Genomic DNA, 15,066 nt, shown 5'->3' with positions numbered 1-15,066 from the left:
AAAGCATGGAATAATAAACAGGGTAAAGAAGTGATGCGTGCGATGTCAGGGGACACTGGACAACGCAGCATATGGCAGATCTATGAGGAAACCGAGACTTGATCCGGTCGACGCCCCGCCCTCGCTCCAAGGTCGTGCAAAATACGCCTATACGCCACATGTGCTACTAAAGAGAACAGTACTGCTTATTTCCTAATCCATGTGAGCTGAGGCAATCAACGGGATTCAAACACCCGCCATATTCGCCAAAGTCCCGCGCAGCGTGTCTTGATTCAGACACCGCTCCGTTGCGGGAATTACGAATTACTGATATCGAATCAATTCGTTCAGTTATCTTCCTCTTTTTGAGATGCTCATTGGGATAAGCTCTTTATCTATTCCCGTCAGCACCGACTGGCTTTTCTCGAGTGTTTCCGAGTCACTGTTGAAAATCCCAAAATCCATGAGTAGGAAGCTCGATTGCACGCATACGTTTCCGACTGTGCGACTCTCATCAAGTTAGAAACCTTTGATGCCTTTCCCACAGCCCCATTACCGTGCATGACTCCAATCGCCGGGAATCCAGGGTGGGCTGCAGAGGCTCTTGCATGCGTGTCCGGAATCATTCCAAGCTACTTTCTGCAGAGAGGCCTTGGCGAATTTTGAGCTGAACCCTCGTGTCATGTCTGGATTCGGTACGTTAGATGTCAAGTAGAACCATTCCTTTGTGGCGCTGACGAACCGCAGATGTCTTGTAAGTGGCTTACGATGATCCGTCATCAGCCTAAACACGACTTTTGCAATCGATCTTTGTGGCAGAATTTCCAGCCGATTTCTACTTCGAGAATCCTGAATCTGGGATAAATTAGCATCGACCTGATATGAGTGAACCATGTTTAGCCAATGCCACCTTTGGGCCAGTCCTGTTCGTCGCACAAATGTTATTCAGACATCGGTATGCAATGTCAGACAAAGCTGTCTTGCCTCAGCACCCGCGACTTTGGGTCACATAGTGAGCTTTGCTTCAGAATGTTACCATCATAAAAGGCTTTGGAAGACCGGTCTCTTCACATAGCTTGGCCGTCTAGTACTGGAATAGCAGCTGGCTTTGGTATCGCCTTGATTTCAACATCCAACGAGCTCCATGACTTTCGTAAGTCGATGGAAAGCGTATCATTTACTGTCCGAGAATGGTTATTTGACGTCAGCCCATTGAAGAAATTGATAGAGATAGAAGTCTACTTACGTTGCCATGATGGATGATCATACGTGGACTCGTTCTTTACATTGACCAGGACAGCAATCTCTCCACCGTCAATATAAGCGTGATCTCCGAGAACAACTACTGTTGAAAGTCAATAAAATCGGAAGAAGCCCACAAGGGGAGATCCATCCTCTCACATGAGCAAAGCGTTCTTCTTAAAAAGTCACCATTTCCAGGATTACCATTACGCGCAACAAGATTCGGCTTTCTAAAGACAGCCGAGACTGGCGCCGAAGCTAACAGCCAGGCCAGCAAGATAAATTTCGAGCAGCACATCGGTGACAGCCTCCGTATGCCTTTCTTATTCATGCCCTTGCCATAGCTAATAAGATTGCGGAAATCCATTCCTTATTATTGATTTTTTAGAGATCCGGCGCTTTATGACAAAAGAATCCGTGAAGCTGTATCACAGTGCCCAATGAGCGGTTTCGAGCACAAGCGAGACATCCTTCTCAGCGCGTTTGGTTCGCCCAAATGTCGCACAGAAAATACTTCCAACCATCACAGGGAGTAACAGTCTTGGTGATACTGCTCGCTGCCGAGGTCATTCGGTCACAAAAGCTTCGCGAATAATGGTATTACGGGTCTCTTGAGGCCCATGTCTACGAGATTGAGGGACACCTCATTTTGGACGACAAGGCCCTTCTATTTACGTTCCGCTCTGACGAGGACTTCATAAGCCGTATATGGACTTCTCGTTCTGAGATCCCCTGCATCATTTCCCATGAGTATCGCCAAAGTCACGCGAGGTGGCGAACAAGAGCGGTACTAGATGTTTTGGGTTCAAGTGAGAAGACACTGGTCTCGACAACGAGAATTACGGATGACAGCTGGAATTGTGCTAATGACCAGATTCAAGTTCCAATTTCGAGCAGAGTTGTGACACTTTTCAGGAATGTCTCAGTGCTTTGTCCTGAGTTGCTACGCGATGGATTTGAAGGAGCCTGTTTGTGAGCCACTCATTCGCATACATTTGAACAGATCAAATTCGCACAAGAGCCTTATAAGCTGACGCAACCCGAAACAGAGTGACCGTCGGATACTGTCACTGGATGATAGACACCTATCAAATGATCAGATTGGCGACTTGTACACATTCTTTTCCAGAATCTCGCCTTGGCTGAACGCCGCTTTGGAAGGTTTCGCAAGTATCTTCAAATTGTATGCGCATTAACTGACATTTACTATTATGCTAACGCTTGTCAGACAAAACGTTGCTTGTGGTCTACTAGTCTCTTCCATTACTCTATGTATCGGTGTGCAAAATTAGCCTCGATATCTGCCCGAACGTCCAGATTTGCGCATGTCTACTGACGGTTTTCGTATTCTTTTGCCTGTTGTGAGGAACTGAGTGCTTGGATTTTGAGCATCAAATTGCATGGGGTTTGCTTCCCGTCATACAGTTCACTGGCTAATTTATACTCCTACAACGGCACGAAGGAAGTATGGCGATCCATGAGTTCAATGCACGTCCTTGGTGCTTCTACGGTCATGTATTCAGGTATCCTCTTCGAAGTAAGCTCAATATCACAACAGTTGAATTCATTTTCTTTATTCCCGTAGGACTTATATTTCGTGTCCCTGCAGGCCCATCCTTGAGGATAGTGAACGGGTCGTAATTCACAGGCTTTGTGCAGGGCCTGGTGCCAAGCGCTATTTCCAGAATAGTTTGATCGATCGCGGACATTCCTGGTCTCGAACAATGTCCACATCTAGGAGGCTCTGCTATGCTATGGGAGATAGTGGTGAGCCGGGGCCCCCAGTCGCGTCGCGGCAGTCGACGCGTCCGGGAACGTCGACGTGCAGGCCCTCGTAAAGAGAACGAATGGATGCCGACCGCCCGGGGAGCTCATGGGAAACGTGCACTTCTACAGACGCGGGATGGACATTTCGCCCGCCATTGGAGGGGCGAGGCTCAGCCGAGGAACTTAAGTTTCTGCTTCCGCGGGAGGGGCAAGGGCTGAGGGAGCCGGGGAGGGGGTGGCCAACGGGTGGACTACCCGGACTGTCGGTTGTGAGAGTCACTGTCACGATCAACGGTTCTGTTCTGTGTGTCTGATGGAACCTCTCGCTTCGGATTGCCAGGCTAAGACGGATCTGGACCGCACGTAAGGTATGGGCTGCGCAGCTGGGAGGTTCTGCCCACACCTTATCATGCCGAGGGCGTTAGAGGCCGCGGCCCGCGTCAAGTCTGTTAATATGCCTTTCAAGTGTATGGTCTTCCCCGAAACTAAGATTTATTTTTTTCTAGTCTTCGTTGGTCTCGTAGCTTAGTTTCGAGTAGCAGCCCCCATGATAATGTCTACAACGACTACTGCCGCCAACGCTTTCTCATGTTCCAACCAGAAACGCGAAGACTAGTAGGAGATGACGATTTGTCTGAGACCCTATTGCCGTGCAAATATGTTCCGTCACGAGAATCCGCTGGTGCTGACTATCCGCACTCGGCGGCCCGATGGGTGCTTGGTAGGACTACTGTGGCTTTGGCTTTGGCTTTGGCTTAGGTTGGGTTGGTCTAGTTGATTTGTCTCCGGTGTAGATCTGGCTGGGTTTCGAAGAGGAACAGCCTTGTGGTTTTCTGTAGTTGCCATCAGTCAGCTTCAAAGAGTTCCACGAGGCCACCAAAGCAGTCGTTCATGCTCACAGTTGTCTCTCAAGCTCGGTGGTGAAAGACATGGTATTCGTCGCAAAGTCGCGCTGAGCAAAGGACAAGACGCGTGACAGTCAGTGGTTTGAATACGCAAGAAGTCGCAGTCAGAGGCTTGTCGGGGGACAGAAAATTGCATCGCTGTCCAGCTCGCGATACTGAGGGGGTTGGAAGGGGGCGTATTTATAGGAAACCAGAGTCAATTTTGCTACCATCGTAGTTTTATTCTTCAGTTGTGTGCTCTAGAAGAAGGAAGCAAGGTCTGTCTGCCCCGTATGCGTGATCAGACATGACAGAGATCCCGACAGCTGACGATGTTCAAACTTGAGGCTAGCTAGTCCTCGCTTCTCCTTGCTACCATGCGGCCGTCGATGCAGCCGAGTACGTTCGAGGGCACGATGCGGCGTCTCCTAGGCACTGCGCCGCAAGACAAGTCAGTGAACAAGCCTAGGGGCGTATCGAATGTGCAAAACACCAGCGGAAGCACGAAGTCGGGCGTGGTGGTTGGTTCGTGGGGAGCCGGGGAAGAAGGCGTCCCGCGTCACCTACCCCGGCACTTTCCTCACCCATGAATACCACACCTCAGAGCAGAGCGATAACTTCGCAAATCAGCTCAAGGGGACTTGGGGGCTCAGGTATCCTCCCCCGGCTGTGGTGCCGGGGCGGCACGGTCCTCATGTGCCGCGTCTGATGAACTCCCTCGCCAGCAGGGGAAGGGGGGCTTGCGGTGGCGTTCCGGGCCTGGTCGGTTGAGATTGCAACATGCGTGCCCGTAGTGCGTTGGCGGTAAACACAGCCAGGAGCACAGCTTTGGTGTCATACAGGGACCCTTCTGTAAAGCTCCTTCGCTGGGAGACCCGTCCTGTTCCTCTGCAGCTGTCACGCGATTCTGGTGACGCGTTGGCGTTGGCGTTGGTCTGCCCGACGCGTGCGCCGGCCTGCGATCGAAGACATCCAGCTTCAGCATGCAATGCGTGATTGACTGCTAGAATCGAAGGAATCCTGGTTGTCTACCGTGAACGACAGGCTGGGGTGGTCTGTTCTGGTTCGGTCAAGGTGAGCGACCCAGCGAATCAAACCATGTGTGCTTGGGACCAACGAAACCGGTGACAGGGGAAGAGAATCCCCCTCACCTGGGGCTGAAGAGGTGGTTAGATCTGCATGGCTGCTGCCGTCGCCGGAAGCCCCCTTCCCTCCCACCAAGCTTTCATTTGCCCATCCAATTCCATGGACAAATCCACGCCGTCTGCGCGGAGTTTGGGACCTGCGACAGACATAGAGCCATTGAATCTACCGCCGCCCATTGAATTTTGCGCTGGCAAAATTACGACCCTGGATGAAGCAGGGACCACACCGATCTGCCATCAGGTCTTGGCGGTAATGGTTGCGAACCGACGATAGCGACAAATCTCTCCAATTCAACCGCGTAACCGTGCCATTCGATTGCGGACATTGGAAATGCACTCGCCACACTGAGGCTATCACCCGGAGTAGTTTCGTTTCCTTTCACAGGCTCAGCAAGCGGTACAGCATGGCACCGAGCATAGCTATGGCGGATGTTTGAGATGTTTGAGAATTGCGGGCAGAATGGTGTACGGCGGAGATGTTGCTGAATCAACAGAAACCACTAGCAAATACGTCAGTGGATAAGTCTGCAAAAATTGGAGGGAAAATACCGAGCAAAATCATTCATGTGGAAGAATAGACAGATGTCGTTGCCTTTAGGTGACCCCATAAGGCTGATGTATGTCATCAAGGGACGGCTCGCAAGCCAGCCGTCTCACATGTTCAGGGGGAAGTAGATCCGATTCTGCGCGAATCCCAGAGACGGGAGCTGACTAGACCAACCAGTGTCGAATTCATGGGCGACTAAACCATAAATAGGAACGCCAAACGTTGCACAGGCTTCCCCCGGTGCACAATTCTATCTAATGCCAGCGCTTCCCGGCCGTAGCCATGCATATATTCGCTCGTATCGGGTGGGCGTCCCAGGTTTCCACCATGAAGGTTGCATTATTCATCTGGAGATGAGGCTTTTGTTGGCTCGCGCATTAACCGCGCGTATTAGAAAGCGTCTGGCGTGGTGGCATGGGTTGACACCACTCGCAGTTCCCACCTTTCCCCCAGGGGACACAGTCCGAGATGGCCGCGTCATGCGAAAGACGTGGGGAGACTTGCCAAATTGAATTGATATGGTGAGTCAAACACACTCCTTTGGTCCGATACATAAGCCATCTGCATCAATCAAGGTCTTCGGGTTTTTCATTTGTATTTATGAACTTCTCTTTGCGAGATCACAGCATGTTCTGCTGCGGCATTTCTCCTGAATCGAATGTTGGTTGTACAGCATGGGCAAACACTAGCCCCCCTTTGTTTTCATGATCAAATGCGCGACAATGATGATCTGGGGAAGATTCACAACTTGTACGATGGGATCCCATCGCGGGGCCGCCTCGGTGGGCCGGTCCGGACTCGCTCATCCAGCAATATGACCCTCCCAGTTCCCCTTTTCATTCCCATTGCTTTACAAACCATTGACTCTCAATCTCGAATGAATCGGAAATAGCTCGTAACAGATCTTGGGGGGGCACTGGTCGCTGCTCTGCTGTCGCGAAGAGGAGTGTGGCGTTACCCCCGCAGTACTGGCAGAGATCCAAACTGGCAGTAGCTCCAATGCCTCCCTATACTTCAGGTCATGTCGACCTGACCGATCAAACCAATGATGATGTGTGTGCTCAGTCTTCCTCAGCCTGGTTTTCTTCACTTCTTCCACAGGATACCGGGCCGATCCTCTTTGGATTGCCGACTCCTTGCGACCCGAGCTGATAGGGCGCTATCCCACTTTCTTGCGGCCCGATAGAGGCTGAGAAGATTGGCAACTGCACCACGAAGAGAGCGGTGAGAGTCTGAAATTCCCTAAATGTCTCTGATTGAAGATCTATTTTCGTCATCGTCGCTGGCGTGTACATCTCAGTACTAATTTGTGCACACCCACCTGCTGTCACGACCTACTCGACCTGTGAGCGTACTTCTACAATGTTGGAACTCTGCTGTAAAGCAGCACATTCAAACCTTCTTCAACATCATGTGAACTCGGCCTGCTTCTCTTGCGTCTTCTTTACGCCCGAAACCATCACGAAGGCGACGAATCGGTCAGCAGATCAACACACCATTGCTCACCGCAACAGAACATCTTCAACCAAGTATCTCAAGAGCAGGCAGACAACTCACCATATCAGGGCGCCTAAGATCTGCCTTTGCCCATCATATCCTGTCTCCCTACACCACCTCATAACGTGGGGTCCAAACTGAGGGACCGCCGACCAACATCGCCATTTTGTTGGCAATGTTGGCAAGGCTGGACCACCCAACTCGTTCCACGCCGACATGACGATCTGGGCGCTCCCACTTCTAGCCTTCGTCTATAAAATGGAGTCCTAAGTCATCTAATTCTTGCGAGATTCCAGAAGGAAGATCAGACGAATACGATCCTTTTCTTATCATGACAACTACACTTTCTACTGATGTCGAAGCCGGCTACGGCGAGAACAGCATATCCACAACGACTGGTGCTCCTTCCACGAACCTGATCAGGTCTATCCTTCATGAATGCGGCTTTTATCCACAGACAGCTGCTTCTTCACAGCGTGCGTGTCCCACTGCTCCTTACACCGGTTCACCTTACTGACACAGCAAGCAGTGGATCCGAGTAACACTTCCGTCCGATCCGCAGACTATGTCTATAGTTCCCAGAGTGAGCACAAGCATCAGAAGAACCTCGGCTCATACGAGTCTAACATGCATCAAGTTAATCGGTACCCGGAAGGCTGGTCACGCCTAGCCGCCGAGCAAGAGGGATTCGAGAACACTGCGATCCACCGAAAATTCGGCTATCTACTGCAACGATGCCTTCTAGACTCCCACCACAGACTCGCAGCCTTGGCAAGGAGACTGTTCGAGTTGGACCATCTAATGGCTAGTACCAGAGCACCAGATGATCTTACAGAGACCACAGGAGAGATAGATGACGGTCTAGCTGGCGAGCGAGCCCCTGCGGGAGAAGCCTCACTACTCAGCGAGCAACAAGGCAACAGCGTCCCACAAAAGATATCTCAAGTGATACAGGAGATATGGCCTCTTCTAAACAACCATCGTAAGGTGTTCCGGCAGCTGCAAAATTGACAAGGCGATTCTGACTGATGACACAAGACCAGATGATGTTCAACGAGAAGACCTTACGATCACTCCACGAAGTACGAGAGCCCGAGTTCTGGAATCGATGCAACAAGATTAAAGATGACGGGTACCTGAACGAGGAAGAAATGGAGTATCTGAGTCACCCAGACGATTTCGTCAGTACGGCGACGGATCCGCTATGGCGGACAATCACAGGCTGGATGTACCTGCTCCCGAGGTGGCTTGTGTTGGTAAGCTATCAAGAACAAAATGGAGCATCGGCGGATACTTTGCTGACTTTGCCTGTCTTCATAGCTACTCTTCAAGGACAAGAGAACGGAGGAGCAGAAGTTTGCGTCTCCTCTGCTGACGGGAGGCATGGAGATGTTCTGCAAAGGACTTGCCATACTGGTCTACGCAATCGTCCTGTTGCTGCCGATCATATTTCTCTACATCTTCCCAGACATGAGCACAGCAGGCGCCGTATGTCTTGTGACTAGCTTCACCCTCCTGTTCATGGCCATGATGTTTTGTCACCAAGGGGCCACCATGCTGGTCGTAGGTGTAGGGGCCTGTACTTATGCTGCCGTCCTCGTCGCGTTTCTGGCCAATCTCCAAGGGTAGGCCAAGGCGAGCCCAAGTTGGGACTAAGGTGAGTCTTGAAGCGAACAAACCTTGACTGAGGACATGGATAGTATTGCGCTATGATTGTGTGGACGTTCTGGATGGGCAGAACGAGGCTGTGGATCCAACTAGGTGCCAGATTGACATGTCGTTGTTACAGCGCAGGCAAGGAGTCGTGCGTATCATGATGCGCGCGTCTCATGTTGACTGAGGATAGAAACGAAGTTGCTCGGTTGTGTCTTGATATGTTTTTGTTAAGTCATGTTTTTCAACGGTTTTTAGTACTTGCGATTCAGACAACAAGAAGTAACTACAAAAGGTTCACCCAGCACAATCCCATGTGATGTGAATACTTCTTTACAGCAATTAATAGTGCCAATCTCAACCCTGCGAATTCGCAAGAGAGCGAGGCTGTTCTATGCATCACAATTTGGAAGTAGAGTCGACGAAACCGAAGTGAGAAATTATGTATCATAATTAAACCTCCGTAGCAAGTGAGGAAATCGACCTTTCATCTAGGCAAATCCAATCGCTTCCTTCTATCGTGTTCATCGTCTTCATAACCGCGAAGCGTATATCCTGGTATCATCAAACAAAGCAAAGATCCAACGCGTGTTTTCAATAGCTTTCAGTTCCCTGGAGGGGTGACCACGATGGTATCAGGGCTAGCCTGATCAAAGTCGGCCTCCACCCCTCCGCCGTCCTTTTGCGACTTGTTGGGTGTCTCCGAAGCCTCGCGAATCCTCTCAAGGCGCCACGAAGCCTCGGCCTGCGGCGTTGACGGCACATTATCGCCACCAGTAGTCTTAGCCATCTGTTGCGCTCCTTGTGAGCCATCGCCCTGGACACTGACGCCCTGCAGCGGCTCGATGGTCTGGTCGGAGCGTTTCAGCGTATTGGGGATGGCCAGGAGCTCTTTTGTCAGACCGCGGACCCCTTCAAAAATGTGCTCTGGGGCATCCCAAGCGACCAAGCCCGGTGTTACCGATGCCCGCCGCGTGTGGAGGAGGTTGTACGAGACCCTCGCCCACGCCGGACACGCGTATGAGACTGACGCCGGACGGGGCGCGACAACTTGCGCTTCGACATCACTCGGCCCAGTGGCTGCTTCGCCAGTGAACACCGTCATTGCGATCTTGGGCTTCACAGCCGACTTCGGCGGCGCCTCCTCCTCGTGGGCAAGACAGTGAGCCCAGAAGCGCAGTGCGGCCTCGGGGCCGGGAAGCCACGCCGTCTGCGTCAGAGTGACGATCTCTGTTGGTGAGAACTGCTTCTGCGCTCCCAAGACGCGGAGGACCTTGAGCACGAGCGCGAGGAGCCCGACCGGCGAGTCGCAGAGGGCGAAGGATGGCGTATTTGGCTCCAGCATGTCTGGCGGAGGGGTAGCTGGCGATTTGGAGGCCCGGTCCAAGGAAGCGAAGTCCTCGCGTTGGTAACCCAGTACTGGGGCGCGGAAGAACTTTGCGATGGACCACTTCATCCACTCCAGAGGCGCTGCCTGCGCAGTCGGTGCTTTGATGGACGGGTTGATGAAGTGGGCGCCTACGCAGCTGTTGGGGTAGTGCGTCGCCAGGTAGCTGGCGATTTTCCAGTCGATTTCTGCGGGACTTGAGGCGGCTGAAGCTGTGTTTGTCGTGACATATGTCGAGTACGAAAGTCTTGTCATGACGGTGTTGAGAACCTCTGCCGTCGCCGAGATGACGGATGTGTTACTTGGGAGCGCATCGCTGAAGCCGATACCAGGCAAAGAGGGAATCACCACGTGGAAAGGCTGCTTATTCTCCGGATCCTCCGGCTCTGCCAGAGGCTGAATAAGATGCTGGAGAGATAGATTGGTGAAGGGGAAAGGAGGAATCAAAAGCAGGGGGACTGCATTGCTTTGAGAAGACCTGACGTGGATGAAGTGAGACCGCACGGAAGCCTCGGTGCCCGGGATGAGGACTGCTGTACGGAATTGGGGGAGCTGGGCGTTTAAGAGCCTCTCTTGCTCTCGCCAGTCAAACTTTTCGAGCCTGTTTGCGTGCTGCTATTAACAACGCGCTTCTTCTGCTTCAGGAAGAGAAGAGGTAACTCACCAGTAGTCAACGAGCGGCTCGATCCGGGGTTTCGGCTCCCACCAGTCTTGCGACTTGGGTTCTGAAGTTTCATGAGGCAGCCTGGTGAGTTCCAGCTTTTGCTTCGTGAGGTCGAGGTATTTGCTTGAAACCTGTGGTACAATGAGTCAGTCACCAAGTCCCCTCACCTTGCTTAGAATCTCTCACATGAATGCGGTAAGGCCTAATCTCATCACCTGCCAAGACGGCGCTGTTCTCAAGAGGAGTCACCATGATGAGTGGGCATAGTCTTTGAAGATCAAACTTTAATCCTTCTTTTCGTTTTCCAGAAGGAAACAAAATAAACAAAGTCTCCAAAGAGACGGTGAGCAGAGCGAAGAAATGCCAGTGGAAAACAATCAAGGACGGGGCGTATTGAATAAGGGCATCAACCACGTAAGCAACCCAAAGCAATAAGTGTTACCCAACTGGGAACCAACGCCCTGCAAAGTCTCATTGATATCGCCGGGGACTTTAATAAGGTCCGAACCTTCCACAATCCCAAGCGAGCGCTTCCATGTTCAATGTCCGTCGTGCCGTCGTCCTGGTCGAGTGAAGGCATTGTGGCTGGACTCCTCCCTACGTGTTGGAAGGCCTCTGAGTGGTCGCAGAGGTGGGATAGCAAGTCTAGAACGGGTGCACACCGATAGACATGTGGCGGTGCACTCGAATCCCCGTCAATATTCGGAAATGATCACCGCTTTTTGCTGGCTTTGCCAGGTACAGAGTTGCATCAACCAAGCTAAATCTTGGACGGAATTTTGGAGCTAGTGCATCTATTGGCTATGCTTCATCCAAACCCCTGCTCAGTTGGGATGGTAAACTTGCCACATCAGCCACACTCTTTGAGTTTCCCATCATTTTCAGATTCCCATCTGAGTGACTCGCGCCTGGTGTCTGTCAGTCGCAGCCGCAGAGAAGGTGTGTGATAAAGGCAGTTCAGTGTACGCATTTCTCAGCAGCTTGCTCATGCCTAGGTGTGATAGTCAAACACGCGTCCTTTGCCACATCTGATCTTCCCAACGCCAATTGTAACCTGATCACAAGTCCAGTATCACCCCGGCGCTGTTCCGGGCGTCTCCAGAATCCCTTCTTTCGTCGCGTAGTCTCGCTGCAAATCATGCACCACGCTTCCCTTGGAAGAACTCGAGGACGAAGAGTTCGAGTCTCCGCACATTCGGTGGCTGTCGTCCCCTCAGGTATCTCTTGTTCTTCATTACCTCCACAAGTCCAATCGTTTGATGTGACAAGCCCTCTGTTCCATTTGCCGCGACCATGAGTCTTGTGTGTTTCGGATCCGTCCGAATCGGTAGACGGCTTGCCTCAAAATGAAGATTCCGGCCTCACGAAGGGCGTTGCGGAGTACCTGGTGCAGCAGCTCCCGGAGCACCGCGAAGGTTCATAGCGCCGATACGGGACACGATGTTGCTTCCCACGGCGTCTACTGCTCCTCTAGGTGAGGTCAAGCTGGGACCTTGTGGAGCTGTTTCCTGGACGCGGAACAGTTTTATTGCTGTCCCGTTCCAGATTCCAACTGTACCCTTAGAAACCTGAATCTCGCTGGTGAAGACGAAACCCCAGAGGAGTGATTCGTACCAGCCCAGAGACAACTGTGACCACTCGAACGAATGGACACGAGGCGGTGTTGGATCTACACCTACAAGCCTGATTTCCTGTATCTTTTGCAGCGTCTCTCGGTTGGCGGATTCGCCAGCAAGTGCTTGACGGGGCAGCAGAGCTGACACTTGCTGAATCACAGTGAGCATGGTATGGAGCGGGAGCTCTGGAAGCCAGCTCTCGATCCACTGCGCACTTGGCTCAAAGATGCCGGTCTGTGATTGTCCACTGGTGGAATAGCCGCCGAGACTTGTGGTGCTGTTCTGTCGGGAGAAATTGGGTACGCCAGCGGGCATCTTTCCCCTGGCCTTCTCCGACATGCCGCGAAGTTGCGTAGGAACTGCATCCTCTGCAAATTCAGCTTGGGACGATGTGACGGACGGGTTCTCGCTTGTAGTAGACTGAGCTGGCGTGGGGCGATGATCGTCTTCGTCTTCGTCATCATCGTCATCGCTATCGTCGTCGTCATCCCCGATCGCGAAAGTTCCATCTTCTTCAGGCACATCGCTGAGGGTGGGTTGCCGAGCTTGCGAAGTCGTCGGGCTGCGGAGGCTTTCAACGGAGCTTCTGACCGAACTTGGTTCTAATCCATCACCACTAGCCGCAGCCTCTTTGCGGCGACGGTTGCGTCTCTCAATCTCCTCCTGACCACTCTCAAGCGTGAAAGTACGCAGTGCTTCAATGCGCTTCTTGTTGCGCAAGATCGAGAAGATCAACTCTGGATTCTCTGTTCGGTCGTTAGATAAGTGTGGTTTTGGCGATGCGGGTGCAAAGCTGCACCCTACATCCGTAAGGCGGTAAACTTACTTTGGTACTGATGCTCGACGACTGAGTTGATGGACTCCATTAGTGACCTCAGGAGGTCGTGGTTACTATCATTTGCCAGAAGAAACGAGGGGGACGACATGGAAGAGAATAGCTGCATCAGCTTCGATGCAGATGCCGGACTGAGTCCTTCGAGGTAAGGGGCGATATTGTTGATCACAGCCAACAATGCTGGGTAGATAGCGTTCAGTCTGCCTTGACTAGTGGTGATGAGATTGTAGATTGACTAGCCACAGTTAGCAGAGTTTCATTTCAGCGCAATAACATTGCTCACGTGGATCAAGAAGTCAGCGTATGTTCCGCTGAATCCTGGTATTCTGATGGTCAAAGGCAGACTTTCTTGTCGCCCAAAAGTGCGGTTGAGATTGGTGCCAAAGTTCTTTTCCACACTCAAAGTTTGGAGCAAGAAGGCACACATCCGCACTACCCCTTGCTTGGACGGATCATTCTTGTACTCCAGAGCATAGAAAAGTGTCAGGACGAGAAAATCCGTCAGTCGCTCTGTATCGATGATGAATGAACGGAATCGTTTGTTGCACTGCGTAATTTCCCAGAAAAGCATGATGATTTCTGGAGCGAACTTGGCCCCCGTTTGTCCGCTGGGAATATACGAGCTCTTCTCCTGGAGCGGCTGGTTGAGAATTCGCGTCATACCATCGACGATGAACTGAAAGTCCTGGGGGCGATGAAGTCTTCCAAGGAAATGACGATAAAAGTTCTTGGGCGTCGTGCCATCCTGCTCGGGTATTGGATACAGCAAGAATACCAGCAGCAGTTGTAGTGTGTAAGTCACCAGAATCTGCTTCTCGTCTTTGAAGACGAGCGTGTTGTAAGGAACACGCCAGGTGGCTGGGTTGTACTTTAGGGTCTGTTCCTGTCAGCAATAGTTCCGTCTATTGGAGCCGCAATATGCATGCACGTACAGTATTCAGCAGCGAGCAGAGAACCGACAACACGACCTGCTTGTCGGGGCATGTACAAATGTGGGTCAAGGCCCGGACACCCTTTTGTGGAAGAGCATTGGGTGACATATACATGCTCTGACTTGTCATGGTCATGAGCAGGCGGAGAATCTCGCTACGGTTGCTTTCGAACTCCTTGGTGGTAGTTACTGCGGTATTGCAGCCCACGCCACTCTGCCAGATGGCGTACGTGACTTTCGAGCGTCCATTGGGTTGTTTGGGTAAGGTGAGATCGGAAAAGAACAGCAAGTCTACGAGAGTGTCGATAAGCTCCTCGGCGAGAGGCTTGGCGTCTTCGAAGTCTTCAGGGTCGTTCCTCGGCTTCGGCGATCGCGGGCCATCCTGGGCTCCGTCGAACAACACTTCGTTGGCAATGGCGGATTGCCTCGTCCTCTTCCGCCTAGCCCCCCAGAAGAATGTTTCTTCCCATTGTTGAAGGTTATCAGCCTCGTAGATGAAGGGTAGAATGCGCGTCAGGACTCGAATACAGTTCAGAGCGTCTCGTTCAGGTGCGATCTCAGGGTCGGGGAACGAGGGATGATGGCGCAATATGAACAGTCGAGATGTGATTGCAAGTATCAGGGTTTCTAGGTTTTCGAGGGCTTTATCTCTGGTGCGACGAATGTCGGCGGGGGCAAAGAGGCTGAAGATGTCCTCTGAGGATTCGGGGAGCTCCCAAAACTGTCGAAATGTGGTCAGTAGACGTTGCCTGGGAAGAAGACACGATGCAGGAGTACCTACAGAAGTCCAGTAAGGGTCATCGGCCGGGATGTGACGCTCCTCAGACAGCCTGAAGATGCCCTTCTTGAAGACGAGCTTCGAGTCGCTGGCACCCATGTTGTCACAGAGCGTTCATATCTATCAGAACGTTTCTGACGG

The 15,066-nt window shown here is 51.9% G+C and overlaps 3 protein-coding genes across 3 annotated transcripts; 1 reads left to right on the top strand and 2 right to left on the bottom strand.

Annotated features, from left to right (window-relative positions):
* Positions 1–8,104: 8,104 nt before the first annotated feature.
* COL26b_000217 (uncharacterized protein) lies at positions 8,105–8,634 on the top strand (the record flags this gene model as incomplete). Its single annotated transcript, XM_053173187.1, has 3 exons — positions 8,105–8,317; positions 8,382–8,549; positions 8,629–8,634. The coding sequence occupies 3 exons, from the start codon at positions 8,105–8,107 to the stop codon at positions 8,632–8,634; spliced, it is 387 nt and encodes a 128-aa protein (XP_053042893.1).
* A 684-nt stretch (positions 8,635–9,318) lies between these two features.
* COL26b_000216 (uncharacterized protein) lies at positions 9,319–11,017 on the bottom strand (the record flags this gene model as incomplete). Its single annotated transcript, XM_053173186.1, has 4 exons — positions 9,319–10,509; positions 10,585–10,702; positions 10,766–10,896; positions 10,952–11,017. 4 exons carry the CDS (start codon positions 11,015–11,017, stop codon positions 9,319–9,321), a joined length of 1,506 nt encoding a protein of 501 aa, XP_053042892.1.
* Positions 11,018–12,126: 1,109 nt separating this feature from the next.
* On the bottom strand, positions 12,127–15,024 carry COL26b_000215 (uncharacterized protein; the record flags this gene model as incomplete). The annotated part of the gene is made up of 5 exons (XM_053173185.1): positions 12,127–13,127; positions 13,208–13,319; positions 13,500–14,099; positions 14,149–14,868; positions 14,929–15,024. The coding sequence occupies 5 exons, from the start codon at positions 15,022–15,024 to the stop codon at positions 12,127–12,129; spliced, it is 2,529 nt and encodes an 842-aa protein (XP_053042891.1).
* Positions 15,025–15,066: the final 42 nt, after the last annotated feature.

The sequence above is a fragment of the Colletotrichum chrysophilum genome, assembly GCF_026319265.1.
Source record: "Colletotrichum chrysophilum strain AFK26 chromosome Unknown scaffold_1, whole genome shotgun sequence".
Classification (NCBI taxonomy): domain Eukaryota; kingdom Fungi; phylum Ascomycota; class Sordariomycetes; order Glomerellales; family Glomerellaceae; genus Colletotrichum; species Colletotrichum chrysophilum.
Note: the sequence above shows the minus strand (reverse complement) of the source record. Positions and strands in the feature narration are given on the sequence as shown.